General features: G+C 42.3%; 1 protein-coding gene across 2 annotated transcripts in view; it reads left to right on the forward strand.

Annotated features, from left to right (window-relative positions):
• Positions 1 to 22499, forward strand: part of LOC128873953 (CD151 antigen-like) — a 106354-nt gene that overhangs the window by 50783 nt on the left and 33072 nt on the right. The window contains exons 3-4 of one of the 2 annotated variants that reach the window (XM_054118022.1): positions 11149 to 11369; positions 15573 to 15777. In XM_054118022.1, coding sequence (XP_053973997.1) covers positions 11305 to 11369; positions 15573 to 15777 — 270 coding nt within the window. In that variant the 5' untranslated portion in view covers positions 11149 to 11304. The remainder of the gene's footprint in view (positions 1 to 11148; positions 11370 to 15572; positions 15778 to 22499) is intronic. The other variant, XM_054118024.1, reaches the window with a different exon arrangement.

Consider the following 22499-nt stretch of genomic DNA (forward strand, 5'->3'; position numbering starts at 1 on the left):
ACCGAGCACTCTACATTACCGACATAGCAATCTGCACTATCGACCGAACACTATACATTGCCAATAGAGCGATCTGCATTATCGACAGAGCAATCTGCACTACCGACCGGGTACGCTACGTTACCGACAGAGTAATCTGAATTATCGACCGAGCACTCTACATTACCGACAGGTCGATCTGCATTATCGACAGAGCAATCTGCACTACCGACCGGGCACGGTACGTTACCGACAGAGTAATCTGCATTATCGACCGAGCACGCCACGTTACCGACAGAGTAATCTGCAGTAAACGCACTTTAAGACTAGTAATTTGTTCCATCACCATAGAAACAGTTACAAGTGAACGTCGGTAGGTTTAGCGTTAACAGATAGATTAAGCCCTGCCCCGAAGGTCCCTCGAGAACATAATTATCCGTTACCTTGATCCGAAGTAAGTCACGAACCAACCCAAATCTATGAAAGTTCTTCAGGATATCTCGCATTCGCGTCCAGTTTCCAGTCGACGAGCAGCTCTGCAAGCGGCCGCGCATCTAAACACCGTTTTCGCGTTACCGTTGGCGAACAATTTCCGAGCACGCTTGCTCCTTCAGTTGCCCTAGGTCGTTACGGGAGCCGGTTGTCGAGCAGCATCCGCACAGCCGCGATGCAACCTTTCGTGTCGGTTCGCCATAATCTCTTCCCCTAACTTTCCCCGTTTTAACTTCCCACCGCGAAGCGTGGAGGAGAGGGAATCGCTCCTCTATCCCAGAGATACTTCAGCAGAGATTGCTCTCGTTAGTCCCGTCGTTGGCCCGTGATTTGTCCAGACTAGATTGTCCCGTGGACGCTTCAACTTTTAACCCCTGTCACAGCTGACAATGAGTTATCTCCGATATCCGTCACGCCACCTGTATTATCGACCGAGCACTCTACATTACCGACATAGCAATGTGCATTATCGACCGAGCGCGCTACGTTACCGACAGAGTAATCTGCATTATCGAGCGAACACTATACATTACCAATAGAGCGATCTGCATTGCCGACAGAGTAATCTGGATTATCGGCCGAGCACGCTACGTTACCGACAGAGTAATCTGCATTATCGACCGAGCACTCCACATTATCGACAGAGTGATCTGCATTATCGACCGAGCACTCCACATTACCGACAGAGCAATCTGCATTATCGGCCGATAAAGTATCAGACATAACTCAGGCCAACCAAAGCATCTGGTGGATTATTTCACAAAAATTGTATCGGTAAAAGTCGATAATGCAGATTGCTCTGTCGGTAATGTGGAGTGCTCGGTCGATAATGCAGATGCATATACATTAACTAGAAATTATTTCATGCTTTTCATTGCATTTTCCCATACTTTTAAACAATTATATCTAAAGCTAGTGCGTATTCATATAAATTAACTAGAAATCATTTCGTACTTTTCACTGTACCTTTTTTGAAGTCGGTTAAATTTTTTTTCCAAAAAATTATTTTTATTTTATTAAAAGCATCCCGCGACTTCGTAAGCGGGGTTTCGCGAAAACGGGAATCGGGAAATGTTGAGCTTTTCGACGGACAGTAGTAAAGTTTCCCGACTTCCGGAAGGATCCATTCGAGGACTCGTAGCACGACTCGGAGCGGTACGGTGGTATTCAAAGTACGGTTCTTAATGGATTCGACGAACTCGAAGGCTGCTTTCAAGGGGCCGTCTCGATGTTGTTTTCTTTGCTCTCGTGTCGTGCTTTCTTCCTCTCGCGGACCGAAACCATGGAAGCGTTTCGTGCGCTCGATTTCCGGCCAAGTAATTGCGAGTCGTTGGGTAAAGATATTGGACCCTTTTTGTCATTGGGAACAACGAATCGACTCCAATTCTGAGATTATTTATGTCGCTATTTCTGCCCTTTCTCTCGAATAACTTTATTTGGGAAAATTCTTAAAGAAAAGTAGGTATAAGAGCATTTTTGTGCACGCTGCCTTAGGACCAACGATATTACAATTTTCTTGGAAAGTACTCAATGGATTCTTTGTATGTATTCCATTTCTTCCCCTAATTTTAGATTAATTATCCTGGAGAGGAAATTAGGGAATCTGTAAAGGTCTGAAGCATAAATTGTGCTACTCTGGGAGATTCGACAAATTTAATATGACAGAGGAAGTAATTGAAACCCTGTAATTATCAGTTTAAACGCAAAGATTGAATGCTTCCTCATATTCTATTATAATTCTCGGATCCGGCGGGATCCAAGGTACGTCGATGGTCAGATCCCGCAGCATCAGTATGGATAACCTATCGACGGGACGTGTTCGCTGGCTCGGATCAAATATTTGCGCAACGTGTCATCAGCTTATTGACTTCGCGATGTTAAAAAATCACTTAGACGTTCGTCTACCTACTCTTCTTCAAGAAAACGTGCATTCCGTAATGGTCTAGGTCAACCGAACCCTGTTTCCTCTGAAAATTGTAATTAATAATTGAGGAATGGATAAGGATAAAATGTACATGAGTCGCAAAGAAATAGGTATTGGGTTGATTCCTAAATAACTTCGACTTGTCAACTTACAATTTACTTCCTATATAATCAAATATTGCTGACTACCACTTATTCTCATTTAACGCTAAGCCTACTACGACGTGTCAATTGACCGTTTTAAAGTTATTGTATATAGTTCTTATATGCTATATATGAATTACATTGTTTCATGCATTACTCAATTTAGTTCCACGTAAAATATTTTTGCATTTAATTGAAAAAAGTGTCTCTAATGGTAATAGTTATCTACTATTTTCGATTATTATTTCAGTTTGTGTTGTATATATTTATTGTTGCGTTGTTTATTATTGCTGCGTTAATCAACATGCCCAATGAGAAACAATTTATTGTCGAGTTCATTGACATATACAGTGTTTCTTTGTTTGTGGAAAGTAAAGAGTCGGAAAATTTTAAATCTTCATAACTTCTCCCTGTTTCCAAAAATCTCAGTATAGCTAATAGCCGGCTTGTACAAATAGCTTGAGCGCGTAAACGCACTTTAAGACTAGTAATTTGTCCCATCACCATAGAAACAGTTACAAGTGAACGTCGGTAGGTTTAGCGTTAACAGATAGATTAAGACCTGCAGGTGGTCCCTCGAGAACATAATTATTCGTTACCTTGATCCGAAGTAAGTCACGAACCAACCCAAATCCGTAAAAGTTCTTCAGGATATCTCCCAGTCGCGTCCAGTTTCCAGTCGACGAGCAGCTCTGCAAGCGGCCGCGCATCTAAACACCGTTTTCGCGTTACCGTTGGCGAACAATTTCCGAGCACGCTTGCTCCTTCAGTTGCCCTAGGTCATTACGGGAGCCGGTTGTCGAGCAGCATCTGCACAGCCGCGATGCAACCTTTCGTGTCGGTTCGCCATAATCTCTTCCCTCAACTTTCCCCGTTTTAACTTCCCACCGCGAAGCGTGGAGGAGAGGGAATCGCTCCTCTATCCCAGGGATACTTCAGCAGAGATTGCTCTCGTTGGTCCCGTCGTTGGCCCGTGATTTGTCCAGGCTAGATTGTCCCGTGGAGGCTTCAACTTTTAACCCCTGTCACAGCTGACAATGAGTTATCTCCGACATCCGTCACGCCCCCTTCTGCTGGCCTGTTACACGCTCCTCCGCTCTTTTTCTCGGCGAGACGTCATTGAAAACGTGCTACCCTCTATATTAATATCTCTCGGGACCAAACTCGTTCGGAAACGCGCCAACTGGACGCGAACTTGTTCGAGGCATCGAGAAGTAGGCTCTTGTTGGTATATTCTTGCTTAGGATCTTTAAAATATTTCTTTCAAATTATATCACTAGACTAGGAGTTGTTTATGCATTCATGGCGCAGGAAAATTTGTGAAAATGGAAGATGGGGATAGATACACACATGGTTACCTTTAAATCTCAATGCTTTATCTGTATCTGTAGAAATACGAATTTGCTTCCTAGACATCCATAGTCTAGTTATAACACAGCCCTAAACAAATCACGAAAATTGCTTCGAAACTGTCCAAAACAAAAATGGGTATTCCTCGAGACCATTTTCGATAATAATCGCGTCGTAGGGAGTCACAGATTCGTTAATTACGTTAATTGAACCGGTCGTCACGCGTTGAGAGATTAAAACGCGCGCTAGCCTTGAAGTTTGTGCCGTAAGCAAACCATCGTTGTGCTTGCTGGCGTAATTACAAAACGGCAGTTATTTAACAAGTGTTAGTGGCACTCAGGTCGTTTTAATTAAATTAGCAGTCGCCGCATCCTACGAAATTCGAAATTTGCCCGAACCGCGATATTAGCAAACTAGGAACCGTCTCTGTACTATTTGATTTTGTCTCTTCTTTGATTCGCGGGTTTCTCTTTGCCAGGGGAAATAGGAATTAGTTAATTACTGTGTGATTGGACTCCATCCACGACCCTAGAGTTGACTATGGCGCCGCGGTCAAACGAATATGATTGTTTATTAACGAGTGGAATTCTTTTTGAAATATATTTTACTTCGTTTTAGACTTGATTAAAAAAAGAAGAGCCATCGCGTGAGAAATTAATCAATAGGGAGTTCGAGAAACATGCGTGTTGTATTCATACAGTGAAATTACATTTCCTATGTCTTACGATTTAATTTCCAACTGTGCGTGCCAAAAGCGTCATACACAACTTGGCTGAGTGTTCGAAATTTTACAAGTCGCAAACGTCTTATGATTAGGGATCATTAATAGTGATAGTTGTAGTAAACGTTCTATGATAGATTTATGACGTTTCTGAAGCGTCTTATTCATGTTTGACCCTGTCGACTTGCAACGTCTCTGAGGCGTCATTGTAAGCTAAAGGGTTATTATATTTGTTATTATATTATATATAACAAGAGTTATAAAGGGTTATATTTGTAATTCCCCTTACAAATATAACTTTTACAAGAACCTGAAAGGTATTTTAATTCATTTCCACTTCGTTATTATTACAGATTATTAGCCCCCTAAAGAAGATCGAAATTCCACGTCGTTTATTCCTGTAATTACGCAAACGAAACAATTATTGTCAAAGAACGGTACGATTTATTCGCTCGCGTGGGTAACAAACGATAAGGCCTGGAGGTGCATTCGAGAGCACACAAAGCCTTGCGACGAATCCGCCCGTGTATACCGGTCGAAATGTCATAACTCCGTTGCTCGTGTATGTCAATAACTTCGGGTCTTATTATAAATTTATTCGACTCCACGTGGAATAACTGTAGAAATTGAAATTCACGGGAGCACGCTACCCCGCGAAATTTAATAATCATAAGCTCGCCGAATTTAAACCGTTGCGCTTTCTGCTGGGTATTGTCTGGAACAACGTGCACGCCAGGATCGATACATCCTTGGATTACCAAGTTGTTTGTATTCCTGTGTTCTCCTGGAAGAGCTTAAACGAGATAAGAGAGCTTGGTCTGACGTTAAGCTACTTCCTCGCGGCAAGCGGATGATCGATTATCACCGGGGACACCGTCATTCATCGTTTTTAATTGGAGAAAACACTGTCGTAATCGATCCATTAAAGTTAAACGCACGCAAGACGGGAGTAAAGGTCGGTCGACGCTCGCCCTGATCCGGTTTTCGTTTAATCAAGATATTCCTGGCGGCTGTGATCGCCGAGGGCGAGTCTTTTCCGTGTCATCGGAATTTTTCTTCAACGCCCACGCGCGTATGTACGCCGAACGGTAGCGATGGGAGCAAACGGGAAATAGAGCGTTATTAGAGCACTGCTAAATCTATTTTCGCCGCCATAAGATGGAAAACCTTACCTCGGGATCGATTCGTCTTGCAGATATGAAAAGAAAAGTCCTTTTCCATTTTCCAATTCGAGGCTTTGTTATCGAGGTAGAAGTGGTTGAAGATTTAACCCTTTGCACTCGTGGCATTTTTTTTTAGTATCTACCAGCAACACGAGATGTTTTCTTAGCATTCTATTGCCACGAATGCTAAGCTATCGAAATTTAAGAATCAGGTCACCTTTACCGCACCGACAATCATTTTACTGACATTTCGAGTTCCAAAGAAATGAAACTTAAAGAAACATTATTGCTGATAGATTTGCTGCGTGAAACCTAATGGTGACTGAGAGTCACCTCTCTCGAATGCAAAGGGTTAAGCATGCATCTGGATGCGTAACAACGCGCCGAAAGTCGCATCAGTCAACTTTAACTGCTCGCAAAATGGTAAAGAGAGTGCTTTCCCCAATTTCTTTTACACGAGGAATCGATTCTACGGAATGACCTCACATTTTTGTTACCATCCGTAATATCAACATGGGTTAAAAAGTACTATGGTTCTTTGAATGTATTCTAAAAATATTCTAAAATAAAAATTGTTACGTTTTTCCTCCTCTCCCATGTGTGAACGTTCAATTTCTGGACCGACCGTGGGATAGCATCGCGAAACGACTCGCATCGAAGCGTGCGAATCAAACAGTCAACGTCGAATCGTCGCTGTGTACCTACACGGTGTACACAATGTTTGTTTGACGTTGCCAGGGAAGGGGATCGAGGTCGAAAAAGTGTCCCCGCGCGATTTGTTCGCCAATTGCGCGGCTCGACGTGAAAAAATCGTCGAACAGCTGTTTCCTTGCTCGGAGACCGAGTGTCGGCCAATTTATCGACGGTCCACGAATCGCTGTTGATTTAAGCCGATCACGGATCCGGAAATTTCCGCTCGGTAAGAGCTCGTTGCGTTCGCGGAAGCAAATTTCAAACGACCAGTGATCAGCCATCGCTGTTCCAGAAACTACGAAAAACTCGTAAACCCGCTTCTATCTCGGGGCTCCCTCCTTTTATGGATCGACCGCTTTATGGTTATATTTAATGGTATAAAGGAGCGAACGTGGCACGTACTTTGCTGTTTGTTTGTTATTTTATAGATAGCGTAGAAATGCCAATTATTTCATATGTAAACTATCCTCGAAAATGATCTCAAATGCATCGAAAGGTTATCAAATTTTTTTCCGTTTCATGTTTTCTCTACTTAGTCTGAAAACGTCTGAGTTTTATTTAGATTCTTGCTTCGATCATTTATCTAGACCAGGGCAAGTACACCCGCCAAAGATTTCTCTTCCTTTTTCTGGAGAATTGGTTCTGCATGAAAAGAGGGATGACCTTTATTCGATTCGAGCAGGAAAGTGGTTTGGCCTGTCGATGTACATTGCACAGTATAATTTTACTATGCGATAAAAGAGATAGGAACATGGGCGGGCGGATAACTCTCGAACTTTATCGACTTTTGTTCCATCGAGCCTGTTACGTCCACGCCGCGCGTTTACTTTGCGGTCCTCTCGAAGCAATTATCGGCGCGCGTGGAAATCTGCGGGGCTCGGGAAATATTGGCCACCGTTGTCCTCCGTGTTTTCATAAAAATGGAGGGCTGTGTGACGAAGGGAAGTATTCGTACGCATTCCATTAGCCGAATGTGGAACCTTTTTACTTGCTTTCAGAAGCCTGGCGAAATGGCAGAGAAAGACATGGGGGCACTGTGTCGTTATTATCGAATCGGTATCGCAAAGTGTAGATGTTCGCCTAATCGAATAATCAGATTCACCTGCTTGCACGGGAAGATATTTTGAGATATTTCGAATCGAGAAGTCCTTTTCCCTTTTGTGATTCAAGACTCCATTATCGAGATACAGGCAGTTAAAGTTCTTGCGCGAGGTATATGTCACAAGGAAATGATAAAAATAGAGATTTGATCAAATCCCTAAGGTAGATGATCAATTCACGGGAGATGTTAAAATAACAACTCCGTAAGGTCATTTCCCTAAAGAAAGTAAGTGATTTGATCACATCCCTTAACTGTTTTAGTGAAAAGATGAAATAATATGTGTTGATCAAATCCCTTGACTGTTTTAGTGAAAAGATGGAATAATATTGTTTAGATATTAAAAGTATTAATTTAGTAAATCATGCGTTATTAAGTGTAGAGTAGGTAATACAACAATAGTCGTAGAAACATAAATTATTTATTAATTACATTCCCTACAAATATTCTTTTTGTTTTTTAAAATATCAGCTTAAGTACCTATTTCTTTTGTTAATTAGTCTCGAATAAATAATTTATGTTTCTATGAGTACTGTTGTATTACCTATTCTACTTTTAATAACGCACGATTTACTAAATAAATATTAGTATCATCTTTATTATCATTATTATCATTATCATTATATCATTATCGTTATTATTATCATCATAATATTATTTCATCTTTACACTAAAACAGTTAAGGGATTTCATCAAATCATACTATTTCATCTTTTCGTTAAAACAGTTAAGGGATTTGATCAAATCACTTACTTTCTTTAGGGAAATGACCTTATGGAGTTGTTATTTTAACATCTCCCGTGAATTGATCATCTAGCTTAGGGATTTGATCAAATCTCTATTTTTATCATTTCCCTGCGACATATAGATATATTGAGGTATAGATAGCACGAGTCGCATCATAAACTTCAATTGTTTATATCTACACAACGAAGCTACCGATCGCAAGACGACACAGGGCTTTTCGATTCCTTTTTGCACGAGGAATCGATCCATGAAAAGATCCCACGCTTCTGATATCAATTTGTGCGCCAGAGAACAAGATAACTGACGCTATATACCACAGGGACGCTGAATGGACTATTATAGAATTAGAATGACTGAATGAAAATGTTTAATGAAACGATTCGCGATGCTGACAAGTCTCGACGATTTTTTACGACCCTACAGCGTGCACGGAACGACCCCGAGCCTCTGGTCCTCGTATTTCGGGCCAAAGTGACGTAAAGACGAAATGAGTGTCCTTTACGATCGCTAAAAAACGACCTCGCGTTATTTCCAGGTGGTGGACGGCGCGCAACCGTGGTAACGCGATAAATAACTGGTCGTAACGTCGATGTACCTATGGACGGGGCGCGTACATTCGGCCAGGGGCACTTTACTTCGGGGCACGATAGTTTATAAACGTTAATTATGTCCCGCCATGCGTGTTCATTTACTTAGACCCACGGGAAACGACGCTAGAGTCGTCGACGCCACTTTCACGCGTTTCGTTCACCTAGGTGAAAAAGTAGTGACCTGTCATCGTAAAAAGATAATTTTTGAGCGAGTGGAATATTTTCTCAACCCCTCCCTGGAGTAGTATAACAAGCTGCAGCGACTAACGTAAATTTTTGAACGTAGTACGAATTCAATGGACGAATGAACTGTATTTAAACGAAGCTCTGCATGGCAGGAATACGAAATCTATTTATTTCGTATAGTTCTCCACGAATTTAATAGTAAGGAAAGGTAAAGAAATATTCTGATCTAATTTGATTTTATTTGCTCTTAACAGTTTTTATTTATTCAAATATGTGTGTTGCATTTCTACCAAGAGCGAACTGCTCTAATTTATTAACCCTTTGCACTCGAAGGCATTTCGTTACAGAATGTGTACACAGGAATCACATAATGTAACTAATACGCTAATATAACGCTTCAAAGTTTGCTAATTTTCAAGAAAAAATCTCGGTTCGACCCCGGGCGGTCCCATTGATTCAGTAAGCACCATGCGATTCTTGAAATCGATACGGAGGATCTCGCTTGGGATTCTAGGCCCAGAATATTGAGATTCTTTCCATTTTCCTTCCTTGAGTATGTCTTTATGCATGTACTATCGCTGGAAGGGATCTTGTGAGGTCGTAAAGTCGGTCGGGCATCGATCTTTACAACTTAAGTCGATCGCAATTAGTAATCTGACACCTTTTTAGACAAGGACAGAGCTAGACTTTTCGTTCAGGACCGTATGGTATCAGAATTAAGATGTTCATATTTCAATAACTTTTTTCTTCTTATGTATGTTCACACATAATTCTGTTGGCCGACTTTATTGAAAATACTGTGGTAGGTAGAAACTTTGTTAACTAATCATCGCCAAGAGTTTTCGCTTTTTCCAATTTGGAAAAAACCCGCGTAGCAAACATCAAGTCTTGGGGCCCCGGGGTGTAACGTGGGCATGTATACTTTAGAGCCGCGACACCCCTGTCGTCTTACGGATCAGTTACCTGGGCCAATTAAGCAATAACTACTGTTTCGGTTTACGACCTCACAAGATCCCTTCCAGCGACAGTACCACACTTTTATTTGATTTTTCGTGATATTTGAATAAAAACCTTCGAGGAATTATACACTTATACATATTTTACGCTCCGCGTTTATGATATCCCCTCAGAAGAGACATCCGAGTGCAAAGGGTTAATAATTTACTTCCATTGGACGCGTGGATCGAACCCAAAGACAAATATTCTCCCGTTTAATACAATGGGCTACCGCCACCGAATTCGCGAATTACTCTATATTTGCTCTCGACGCGGCGTCGATGAAAAGCCCGTGGAAAAACAAATTTCTAAAAGTTCCCGGGAGCCGACGAGGCTGCGGATGTAGGGAATAGCTGAAAATTCGAACAGAGCCTGAGGATCGAGAGAAAGAGAGATTACCAGGCTCTGCAATGGCGGCTGATGGATTCCGTTTATTCCCTCACAGCTGCATTATCCAATTTTCCACGGTGCAGCGCGGTGCAATTGCACGCAGAGGCGGATGGCGTGGGCCGACGTACTCGTTCGTCGGCTGGTTCCCGCGTTGCAGTTTTCCGTCTGCAGGCACTGCACGCTGGCCCCAGCTGGTGCAACCTGCGGTAGAATCACCGTGTGGGGCAAATGGAAAGCGGCAATAAAAATCGATACCGGCGTCGATTTGGATTTTTTCGTCTCCGATCGATTGCGTCTCTATCCATGCGATTGACGCGCGCGAGGTGGTGCCCATAGATACCCGTGGAATTAAAATCAGAAGCGTGCAATTTTTCTCTCTTTGAGGATTTGTTTGTTTTCCATTTCGCCCAAAGGAATTTTCGTTTGGCAATTTACTATATACACAGTTTTCCAACTATATTTCTATTTCTACTTGGCTTCGTAGTTTCTGATCTTTAAACTTCCATCATTTTCCTGCACGTTATAAATGAATTGCTGCGTACTTAGATTAGAATTTTCTAAAGAAGATCTATTAGTAAGGTTGAAACGCATGGACAGTATACATTCGCCACGTCATCGTTAATATTCGTTCGCGATATCCAGAATCGTTTAATGCAGCGGTTTACCCGTTTACAGGTCGCGTAAAATCGGCCAATCTGCCCTGCCATTCTCCCCTACTATTTCACCTTTATCGGGTGAATTTCACGGGTCGGAGTTCGCGGAATAAAGGGAGGAAAGAGCGTTCAGATTACGGTTTCGTCTTAAATCGAGCGTACGAGGAACGGTCGCTTTATGTTCTCGCCAATACGTGACCCTGTACCCTACGATCTGCCAGACGTGCACGCGCCGACGTCGAGGTAAGTCGTTCAAAGTGGTTCTAGAGTTTATCCGAAAATCGTTTTCTTTCCATGCTTCATTCCTTCTTCTTCAAATAAATTGAAATCGACGTCTCGCAACGCTACCAGGGACTGAATACCAAATCATTTCACAGGCTCAATTGCTCGCGACAAACTAAATCGGAAAGTTCTTTACCATTTTGCTATCGGATGCTTCGTTACCTAGATACGAGCTATCAAACTTCATTAATGAGACTCTGGGCGCGCGCCATTCATGTCCCAGTCAGCTGATCGCGTCCGTACGCACGCGTGCGTACGAGACGATCACGTGACCACGTGTTCACACACACTCGGGGAGTTTAAATGTCTCGACAACCAAGCCTTGGATTGCAAAATGGAAAAGGACTCTTCGATTCATATCGACACGAAGAATCGATCCTGGGAAGAAGCTCTCAAATTTTTGGAAACTATCCGCGCATAAATGTTTTAAAAATCTGTAAGTAGCATCGAGACTAGGTAGAATTAAGGCAAGGTTTCCATTAGAGTTTGGACGCGCACAATGTCTACTAGCATACGTGATGCTGTATCTGTGATCGAGAATTAGGCGAGGTCGCTGGGCCTTCGCACCTCGAGGTCCGCCGTTTCGCGAATCTAAAACCTGTCGCAGGAACCGTCCAATAAAAAGGAGACCGGGGTCTCTGAGTGGCCGGCAAGGTTAATGCGATTGGATGATTGGCTCGATTAGCAAATTGGCTGTCGACGTGTAGGACATCGGGATAAATGAGGATATGTCTATGCTGGGAACATGGCACCGCGGCAAATTGATGGGAAGGGATAGAACGGCAGCCCCCGATGTCGTCGCTGATATATTATGAGACATGGTTTTCGATGGGAGGGTTTGCCGTGCGCGTGTCAGGTTTACGATTAACGCAACATATGGAAGACTTATGGGGGTGATTGTCAAAAATAAAAAAAAAAGAGAGAAATAAAATTCGAGACGAGACGGTTCGACCTCTTTTTTTTCTAAATTTTCTATTCGAAGCGTCGCGCTGGACTACATGATTGATACTGTCATGGTGTCATCGTGACCGGACTACGAATTTTATGCATTTACGACCTGGGCGAATTTGAAAGTTTACAGAGCGTGGGACATAGTATTTTTTATTCCTTGATTGAGGATTCAATTCTGGAGCTATTTTACTGATTTAAATATATAGAACTAATCTGTATTTGAATTCAGGACACCCTTTGAAAAGACAAGTATGCTAAGCAGCGTTCTTTCTTAAATTTTTCTCTCTCATCAACCGTCTCTTCATACGCATGTTTATATAACAGCTGGGGAAGTGAGAGGTTCTGGTACTATTTACCGATTTAAATATATAGAATTAATTCGTATTTAAATTTAAGGCATTCCTTTAAAAAGAAAAGAAATGCAAAGCATCATACTTCCTTACATTTTTCTCTCTATCAACCCTCTCTTCATACGCATGTTTATGTAATAGCTGTAGAAATGAGAAATGAATCCAGAATTAATGATGGGATGGGAGAAAGCAATCTTGGACACATATGGGCGTCTGGGAGACGGTTGGCCCATCAATACGCCTCGGTATATTTCTTCTAGGACGTCTGTAAAAACAGATTCGAGATGCATATCGGTGCGTCATCGCGAACGTGGGTCGCGGGTTTGCGTGGGCGTTCGATGTTACCTTAAGTTCCCGTGGCACGTGGGTCGCCGGGAGTACCTTATTGGGCGAGTGGCGCGTGGCGGTTGAATTATTTTTCCTGTCACCGCCGTTGATTATTTCCACGTCCGTTATCCTGGAGAGACACGTACACGTGTAACCGTGTCGGAGAGTTTTTCCTCCGGCCAGGTCGAAACTGATGGAATCTGGACAAGCCACTCGTCGAACATACCTTAATTAACGCAAACGTTCTGGCAATTGAAAAAATTCATTCCATCTCTGTTATGTATTACTACTCGTTATTTTACTTTAGAATATCAAGAATGGTAGAAAAGTAGCTTTGCTGGAACGTTCGTTCATTTAATTTGAATTTATAGAATATTTGATGTCATTTCATGTAATAATTATATACCTGAATATCGTTTCTATAACAATTAAATTTAAAATATCGAGTTTGAGTACATGTATACTTTTTCTTTTCAAATGTATTTTACTAAAAAATCCACATTGAAGGAACAAAAGCAGCATACATAACATTTCACACCGTTTAATGTAAATAAGCCCGTCTTAGAACTTTCAGAAGATACACCGTGATTTTTGCTCGACCAGAACCTTCATAAAAAAATCGACCATGCTAATAACCGCGGAACGTTATCCACCCTACCGTTTATTAAGCGTCTCGGGCTCGCAGTTTGCTAATAAAAAAAGAAAAAAAAAACATAAGAATAACATACGAGACCGGTACATCCGGGCGGGAACTTTCCTTTATGGATCCCCTCGCGGGGTCGAAACTACTTCGCCCACACGAAAGGAACGGGTCACACCCATTTAATTTCGCGGTTTCTCTTCTTTCATCTTCTCTGCTCAGATTTCTTGAGTGCACCGCTGCAATCACCTTCGTCTTTCTCCTCGTTCGAAGCCGCCCCTTCCCCCCCAAACCCCCTGGAACGGTGCCCTGCGTCGTCTCTTCGTTCTCATTAGCCAGGCGTTTTATCCCTTTTGAATTCACCCCCGACGGTTGACCAAAATTCAGCCCCGCGACTAAGGAACGCGTTGGCCCAGGCTCAATTACGCCTTTATTCGGCGGTTTTGCGGGTTCCCGATAACGCGCGGCCCTAATTGCGGAAACACAATTAACGGCCCGTAAATAGGCGACCCTACCCCCTCTCTGACCTTTCCATGGTTCCTAATTAATTCTCGACTCGTCGTTATCGCGAGTAAACGAATTGTTCTTGGACACTGTGAGAAATATTTGCCGGCGCGGTGTAATCGGACACATTTGGCGAAATTGGGAACTCGATCGTGGCGGTTGCGATACCGTGCGAGCACGCGAAGGGGAGCGTTAATTTGGAAAGTTAACGTCATTGTTAAACGTTGGATTCTACGACGGAATTAATTAGTCAAGAAGAAAAGTGGCGAGCGGTAGTTGTATATTTTGACGTAAAATACACAGTAAACATTTCCTTTTTGCAACTCTGTGAAGTATATTTAACCCTAAAATTCTTCGTGGAGAATTTCAAGGAAAATCACCTTCGTATTATTTATAACCTCTGGGAAACTCGTTCTCGCGTAAATAATAACGACTAGATTGAGACCAGCTCGTCCAGAAGATAAGACTTTGCGGTCTCTCCGTGTCTGCACGCAACGGGGGGTTAGCACATAGGGTTAGGTCTGCGCCAAGGTGGAAAAGGGGTATAAAAGGTAAAGGGAAAAGGGAGCGGTCGATCGGATACGGCAGCGTATTCGAGCCGTGGAAGTCTGGCATTCCTTGGCAATGTGAAACGACGTTAGCGATGGGCTCGTGCCAACGCATGTCGCTTATCCTTTGAACTGCGACGAAGTTACTTCCGGTTCCTTGATCGTTGCTCTTTTCCCGCTTCCTGCAACGTTGCCTCCTGGTTTCATTCAATTTGGCCGCCTCTGTTCCTCCACAATTTCATTACTGAGAGCCCCAAATGACTTACCATAATACCACACTCAATTTAATCGAATAGTATTAACGTAATGCATCCATTACAAAGTGAAATTAATAATGAAAACACTCATGATTCTTGAAGGTTATAAACTCGGATCGAAACGTTCAAATACAGAAGCTATTTAAATTTAAAGGATCACTTGATCGCTAAACACCAATTGTTTATCTCGACTCCTTTTAAACTCTACCTCTTCGAGTAGTCTTTCAAGCGCCTCGATTCGCCGGTATCGATTTTTCCAGCGCTATCGCAGTCAAATAAATAGCGATCGATTCGATTTCCTTACCTGTACCTCGACCAAAAGTTCAACAGTGCGCGATGGTCGCTGGCCAACGGCCAAGGATCGTTCAGGGCGACGCGACGAGATAGATTTACTCGCAATTCGAGCGTAAGACACTCTCGAGGAATTCGCAACGAGAAGAATCGTCGGGGATAGCGCGACGAGAAACGCAATTTTGCTGCAACGACGGGATCGAATTCCATCGAGCGATTCAATACCTCGGTTCCATTTTTCGTAGCGTGCGTTCCGAGGAAAGCTCTCTAACGAGCCGTATTTCGTGTGCTTTCAGAGTCGGTGACGAGGTGACGACGATCGCGACGACGACGACGACGACGACAGAGACGGAGATCCGCGAAGAAACGAATCAACCAATGATGGCTAAAAGCGCTGAGAGGCTGCCTGGCACTTCCACCAGGCTGAGGACCAGAGACGACGGCTGCTGCTCCGTGAACTTCCTGAAATACGTTCTTCACATTTACAACGTGGTGTTGTTCGTAAGTACCATCCAGTTACGTCCTCGATACACCGGGCGCAGTCAAGCGAAACACGAGAGAGAAGTGCGTCGTCAGCGCGAAAATAAACCATTTATGTTTTTACAACGCTCGGACGATCGTCTCCGTGAAATGGCGTCGTGTAAATAGTTTCTTCTAGTTTTCATGGCGACAATTTCTTAGCAGTGCCAGTTGAGAGCGATGAATGCGCGGGAGGCGACTTCTGCGCATCTACCTTACGCACCACGAGGCTTATGTTTCTCAGATGGCAATCGACAGTTTTACGACGTTTGGCAAGCGAGACTGAGGTGAAAATTAAGTAAAGTTTTCTTGAGAGAAATGTTTAGTATACCATCACCATTTATTCTGACATTTTCATAGCTAATGCAGTCATAGCAATGGCTATATGCAATAGTAACCCATATACAGTCAGTCCCATAAGTATTCGTACCCTCCATATTTATTTGTCTAACTTAAATGACATGGTTCATGTTTCCTAATCAATTTTTCATTATAAATACAGTGCCGTTCAAAAGTTCCCGGCCAGATGGTTTTTGCGATTTTTCTTCCAAGAGAAAAGTGTTAAGACATTTTTATTAGAATTATATGTAAAGCCATATTACGTGAAAGGATACTACAAACAAAAATCATCGCTATTTATTTTTCTTACGTGTTTATTTGTAGAATACGTAAACTAACGTGTTCACAAATTCCCGGCCAACGTATTTAACAAAAAAATTATGCTTGTTTTTCAATTTGTAACAATTTCAGGGTACGTTATTTAACATACGTGAATAAACTTCACACATATATTTATTTACAACTACATATTTATTTGGAAACATGAAGCATCCATTTAAATTAAACAAATTTCTTCAGTAAATATAGAAGGTACGATTATTTATGGGACTAGCAAGGTTCATTGCGTAGATTGGTAGAGTATCAGGTTGTAACGTTGCTGATCCGGGTTCGAATACTTGCGGGACTGACTGTATATAGCTTTAGAAGCTGTTAAACCGAAACGCAACCAACGCTAGAATATCGCCTAGAAAATCGCTACAACAATCTAAACTTCGAAATATAAAATGCCTCCACTTTCTATATCAACGTTTCCTAGTTTCCCAAGGTAAACTACGTTTGTTTGCGTATATCGAGTATCTCAAAGTTCCTGTTTCTGTCAAGCGTCCAGACATTGGTGGCGATTGGAAAATCGCCGCTCATCGGAGCGGTGGACGTAAAGCGTTCTGAATGGCGGGCTCTGAACTCGTCTGGTAATAAGGCTCGATAATGCGGGTATAATGCAACGATAACCTGCCAGGGAACAATGGCCGCGTAACAATGCCAGTCGCTGAACGCGTGCGTTTACTACCATTGATTGCGTCTGCAAGTGCAGTCACCCTGGCCAGGCCGAGTCTGAGGATTCGACGCTAGTCGCGGCATCGGGCATGTAATTACAGGATTCCTTGGCTCGGAGCCTTTCTTGGTGTCTGAATACTCGCAATTCGGGCCATAGTTCTCTGTTATAGGTGTGCTCGCGCGTGACGCTAATCCGATGATAGAAAGCGGGCGCTGTGGAACTTTGAACGTCGGTTTTATCAACTATGGTCGTTTGTATTTGGGTCCATTAGGATTGTTGAGGAATATCAGGGGAGTGGAGAGCATTTCCGAGTGGTGAGATAGGTGGTAGAAAGTAAAGTTAAGATTTTGCCGTTTAAAGCGAATCCAGGTCCATTGATCGTCGCTTTTAGGGAGGTAGACATCTTCAGAAATGGACTCAAGCTTTGAATAGAGCCTTACGTTCAAAGGTGTTCTCAATATTATGTTTTAAAGATACAGTCAGTCTCATAAGTAGACTGCGTATTTTTATGCATTTATAGGAAATTTGAATGTGCAAGAACCCACAAAATGCAAACAATATGCAAGAATATAAAAAAGATTGACAGTAAAGTTCATGTTATAATATCTGCAGAATAAAATAAATTCTTATATATTATATTTTTTATTCTTATATATTATATTTTTATTCTTATATATTTGCATAAAGATCCGTAGTCTACTCGTAAGTATTCGTGCCCCTCTATGTTTATTCAAGAAATTTGTCTACATTAAATGACAGCTGTGACGTTTCCAAATAAATGATTCATTATAAACCTATGCATAAATAGACTTCACAAATGTATATATTTATAATAAAAGATTTATTTGGAAACATCAAACCCATCAATCAATTTAGACAAATGCGTTCAATAGACATAAAAGGTACGAATACTTGTGAGATTGTAGATACTCAGTTATAATTTACGTTACACTAATTCCATTGTGCAATAAGAGCTTTGCAATAAGAACAAACGCTGTCTCGACGTCAAAGGATGTTTCAGCATCTCCATTTGAGAAGCAGGCACCGAGTGGTGCGTAAGCTTACATGCGCAGGAAATTAATCCTCGCGCAAATATTCCTCAATGAACGTTGCTGATGTTCTCGTGATCACTACCATGCTTCAAAGTAGCGATCTTGTTATAAACGAGTTCAATTTCGAGACAAGGGGACAAATCGTACGGTTTCTTACGGAGGAGGGTCAAGAGTCTCGAAAAAGAGCCTTGCTATAATTTATGGACGGCATCTTATTAAACGTTTACGCTTGCTCTCCATCGTCGCCGAGAGAAAAATGGGACGCGTCGAACCGGACTAAAACGATGAAAAATGGATGTCCGCGGAAAGGCACCGGCAATAACAGGGTATATACAAGGCTCGAACGAGTCTCTTGCTTATTTTTAATCTCGCGTACGTGCCGGCTAGGGGCTCCTCCAACGAGGTGACGACGTTTTATGCATTAAATTGCGATGCACCGCGGCGAGGGCTACCGATCGATTTGTACCGTCCTCTTCGTTTTGCGATTCCTTCGCCTGCTTCGTTCTCCGCCACGTGGCGTCTTTAAATTCAACGTGGCCGCAACGCGGCTGCACCTTACGGGCGCGAACGAACTTCATTAGCATTTTATGGCATGCATCATCGCGCGGGTCAGGATGTTCGTGCGCCCGCTTACAACGTCCACGACCGCGAGGCGAAAAGGGAAAGCTTGTTCCCGCGGTTGAAAGGTCCCCACGAGGCTGCGCGAAAATTGCGCCATTAATTCTTGCGACTCTTTTTACCCCCTTTCTTGCAGACGGTGAATGCTTGGCTACCCTATCGACGCGTCTCGGAGCCACCCTTTGCCGGGGACTTTAGAGAGGGTCTTGGAACTTCGGGATAAATTGATTTCTTTCTATATTACTTACTCCTTGATAGAAAGAAATAAAAATTTGTTTGATTACTCTCGATGCACAGGATAGGGGGAGACTTCGCGAGAGCATTTTCGTTCACATATTTCTGCAGTAAATTATTGCTTCTTTGCAGGAGAAAATACAGGACTTCTTGAAGTATGTATAAACGAGCTTGCAAAGTTTGGAAAACGCACAGTTTTAACCCTTTGTACTCGAGAGGTGACTCTCGATCACCACTAGGTTTTACGCAGTAAATCAACCAACAATAATATTTGTTTACGTTTCATTTCTTTGGAACTCGAAGTGTCAATAAAATGATTATCAGTGCAGTAAAGGTCAGTAAAAGATGCAGTAAAATCTGAAATTAGTTTGCGATCACGAATCCGGCTACATCTTCCAAGTCAATCTAAGCTGAGCATTTGAGTTACTGGGAGATATCAGAAAAAAGTGCCTCGAGTGCAAAGGGTTAATGGTGTTCGAGACAAAAATTCATCGACTAACAATTCAGTGCCCGAAAATAGAAACTCCTTCGAAGAGGTCTAGGCATAATAGAAAAGATAAAATAAGAATAGAATGAAATATGGGATAGCTTAGTATTTTAGTTCGACCAACGTGTCTGCGGTTCAAAGGGGAGATCTAGCTGAAGAACTTCGTCGTTAGATCAGGGAGTCGATGGCAGGTCTCAGGGAAACATGGAGGGAAATTAAGTAATTAGTAGTTGCTCTACGGCAGGTTATTACGCGACTCCGATTTATTACCAACCGGCAATTACAGCCACAAAAAGCGACTCGACTCCTTTCTCCGTGTCTCCAGCCCACTGTATCGTTTAATTAACCGTTATGTCGATGATCTAATTACTCGACGAGAATAGGACCGAACTGGAGACCGTCAAAGGAGACGCGTCGCTCGTAAGGGAACCATCTGGATGAAATTTTGCACCCATGTTGGTCCAACTTGAGATCTATGCTATTCAATTTTGAGAGAGGAACATCCTTTGTATCAATGTCTAGACAACTCTTGAATTACGAAAGATATAGACAGAATATTCTAAATTAAATTCGCTTCTTTTTGGAGGCTTGCAAAATTGGAAGAAACTTCATTCACTTTCGATACTTCCGTAAACACAGTACATTTTAAATTGATATCTTTCTATATTACTTACTCCTGAACAGAAAGAAACAAAAATTTGTTTAATTACTCTTGATGCACAGTGGGAGACTCGACAGTGGGAGACTTCGCGAGAACATTTTGGTTCACATATTTCTGCAGTAAATTATTGTTTCTTTGCAGGAGAAAATACGGGACATGTAAAATCATTATTTTCCTGACTTCTAAAAATTGTAATTAAAATTCCCACATATAAACATTCGACGAATCGTAAAAGAAAAATTCCCAAATTCTAGCTCAGATGATCAAAGTTTCACTCCCATTGTAGGCCGCCAATTGGCCAGAAGGGTCTTTCCTGTCGGTCGTTATTTTATTACCTTTCTGTTTGCAACTTTCTGGCGCAATGGCTCGTCAATCGAACCGTCTCGTAATACGCGAAACCCAGCGGGCCAGGATTACTGCAATTTCGACGACGGGATGAACTTTACACGGGAGATCGGCCAGAGTCCAGGAAGGTTTAATTATACAGTTGGCAGGATCGTCGGGTTGAGCTACTAATTACCCATTAATAATGGCCTCGACGTATTTGAGCATGCTCGTTCGAGTGGCTCGGGCGATTTTCATTGTCGCGTCGATTGCTATTCGCAACTGTCGCGTAACACGTTATTGACAACGTAGCTTTGGAGCTTTTCACCCTCCCTCCTTCAAACGTTTTTCTTTCTATTGTGATCCGCGAAAAACGATACACGAGCCGAGCCTCGTCGAGCGTGAAAAATGAGAGTGAGGCTCCTCTGTTTCGTTTTGTATCGTTGCACAGGTACACGCAGGAAAAAGCCTAGGGCAAAGTTTATTCGTCGAGGGTGCTCGCGCAGGGAAAGTTTTTTTTTTTTTTTTTTTTTTACGGCGCCATGGTTGGGCTAATGTACCGCCGGGGAAAAGTGAGGAGTTAACCGTTTCAAACAGTGCATCTGTTGCCACTCTCGGTGGCGCAATTATTGTGGCATGGCGATAAACGCGAGAGGAATGTTTGGGAAATAAGAACTTGGACCGAGAGTTAGTTTGAAGCAGTGGTTTCTAAACTTTTTAGAAGGTCCTTCGGAAAAAAAGGTAAATTTTTGAAGGAATGAAGGGAAACGTTGTTGGTGTATTTGCTTCGGTACACTCAAAATTAAGTTGCTTTTGTTAATTTTCAGTAAACTTTTCCTGGCGAATCGAATGCTTGGAAAATTCATGAATTTCTATTGGACTGTATTTGGCAAATAGTGTGCTAGTAGTCTTCGTGTATAGTAATCTATGTCCACTTGGAAAAACATTTAGGTATTTCGACCCAGGGCTTTTCATATTAACATTTTATCTACCGGGCTATTTAGAAACAGTCTTTAATTCAAAAAAGAATTTCCTACGGTAGCATATGCCAATTTAGGCTGACAATAATTCCTACATACTGTTACTGGGTACATTGAAAACCAAGTCTGTTTCCAAACACTGGATATTGTAAGTAGGAAAGCATCGACACAGTAAATAAATTCGATTAGCTAAATACTGCAATTGAAAAGCCTATAAATAGACTCCCGGTAAATAAAGTGTTAACAGACGCTTTTGGCCCCCCCCCCCCCCCCGCCCACGGCGTGAATATTTTTACTCTCGTTAGGTTCGTGAATCTTCATTCTCCCGGTTAAGTCTTCCTCGCCCTGCTGAGGGCTCCGTTCACGGAAGAAAGAGCACCACGATGCCGCTAACCCTTTGTCGAAGAAAATTGGCGGTGTTCCGATCCTCTTAGCTGTTCCCTTAAGCCGGATTAATTTTAACGATCGCTAATAACGAATATCAAGGCACTTCCTTCGTGAACAGCGAGGCGCAGGGGTAGTTCACGTAATAAAATGCGATTATCTCACCGCGTGGGCCAATCGTATTACCGGGGGTCATTATAGTTATAATTCCTCGCGACCTGTTTAAGCTCGAGGTCGGAAGTTTTGAAACGCGCGATGGCTTGAATATTCCACTTATCAAGCGTAATTTTCGTTCATTGGAAAGCCAAATGGCGGGACGAATCGCTAAACGTTGGCCAAAATGTCCGTCGTTAAAGGATTGACAAGCGTTTAGCGTGAAATGGCTTCTCATTAGCCGGTTTTTCGCGGCCATAATGGAACGTTAACGCTGGTTTCTTTGCCTGAGAATTTTTATTTAGCGGTACACGCTTGGCTTGCTTAGAGATTATACGGCTGGATGTGCGTCGGAGGCTCTGCAAGAAGGAATAATTATGCATGTACAAAAATAGTTTTTTTTTTTTTTATAATACTCGAGTCTTTTTTAGGAAACTTAAAATATATTAACGACTGAAAAATTTCTGAGTAAGTT

This window comes from Hylaeus volcanicus, chromosome 3 (genome assembly GCF_026283585.1).
Source record: "Hylaeus volcanicus isolate JK05 chromosome 3, UHH_iyHylVolc1.0_haploid, whole genome shotgun sequence".
Taxonomy (NCBI): domain Eukaryota; kingdom Metazoa; phylum Arthropoda; class Insecta; order Hymenoptera; family Colletidae; genus Hylaeus; species Hylaeus volcanicus.